This window comes from Centruroides sculpturatus, unplaced genomic scaffold (assembly GCF_000671375.1).
Source record: "Centruroides sculpturatus isolate CEXI.00-Female unplaced genomic scaffold, Cexi_2.0 scaffold3615, whole genome shotgun sequence".
NCBI lineage: Eukaryota > Metazoa > Arthropoda > Arachnida > Scorpiones > Buthidae > Centruroides > Centruroides sculpturatus.
Genome location: NW_019387722.1, coordinates 1 through 959, shown reverse-complemented (window position 1 = coordinate 959; position 959 = coordinate 1). Strand labels below are relative to the sequence as shown.

At 28.9% G+C, this 959-nt stretch overlaps 1 protein-coding gene across 1 annotated transcript; it reads left to right on the top strand.

Moving 5' to 3' along the window:
- Nucleotides 1–215: 215 nt before the first annotated feature.
- On the top strand, nt 216–951 carry LOC111616600 (the record flags this gene model as incomplete). Its single annotated transcript, XM_023357994.1, has 4 exons — nt 216–293; nt 373–436; nt 565–741; nt 820–951. Coding segments are annotated over exons 1-4 (435 nt in total), but the record flags the coding sequence as incomplete, so codon positions are not given.
- Nucleotides 952–959: the final 8 nt, after the last annotated feature.

The following is a 959-nucleotide window of genomic DNA, read 5'->3' as shown; positions in this document are numbered from 1 at the left end:
CGACATTTTATAATAAATTGTTTTATATCTTTTATATAAAAGATTTTCAATAAAATATTATAAGAGATTGCAAATGTTAACGAAAAAGTTAAGAAACTCCTTACTAGATTTGAAATTTTTTTTCACATACAGAATTTCATATAAATCGAAAAAACAACATTAATTTTAATGTCATTTTACAACAATGTTGTTGATGTAACAATTTCCAATTGTTTCAATTGTTGAAGCGTAATGGAGCATTCTTTGCAAAGTATTCGTTTGCGATTTTCTACTGAGAAAATGAAAAGAAAAAGGTAAATTTAATCAAAAGCAATGTTTACGAATGATATTTCTCTGGTATTTATTTAAAATTTTAATATTATAAAATTTCAGTTACGATAGAAGTGATGGCGCTGAACCCAACGGTCAGCAAAATCAAAATAAATGGATTAATAATGTAAGTTATTCAATTTCATTAAACAACTTATAAATTAATTTTTTGATTAAAAGTGAATTAATAGGTCTTTATTCGATTTTGAAATACGCATTAAGAGTAACAATTATTATTATTTTGACTTTCCGTAGGATTTCTATGATTTGCCCGCCAATGAGTGTTTCTCCGCTTACAAAGGAGATTCATCATTCGAGGTGAACAAATCTAAGAGAGATTTAAAGATAGGAGGATTTAAACAGTTTTTCAAAAGTTTATTTTGTAAATTGTTGCGCTGTTGTTGCGTAAAAGGAGAAACTTTCGATTCACCGGTAACACTCGAGTTTCTTTGCTTTTTTCTCTGTTTTTCAATTAACCAACTTTGCTACTAAAATATTTTATAATCGTAGAAGTGCGAATCGGAGGATTTTCAATCTGAACTTGAGCGTATGAACAATACAAAAGACAAGTACGAATTCCAAGAAATTGGTGAAGGATCTTTTGGCACAGTGTATGTGGGTCGGTGTAAAAGTTCCGACAAAGCAATCGC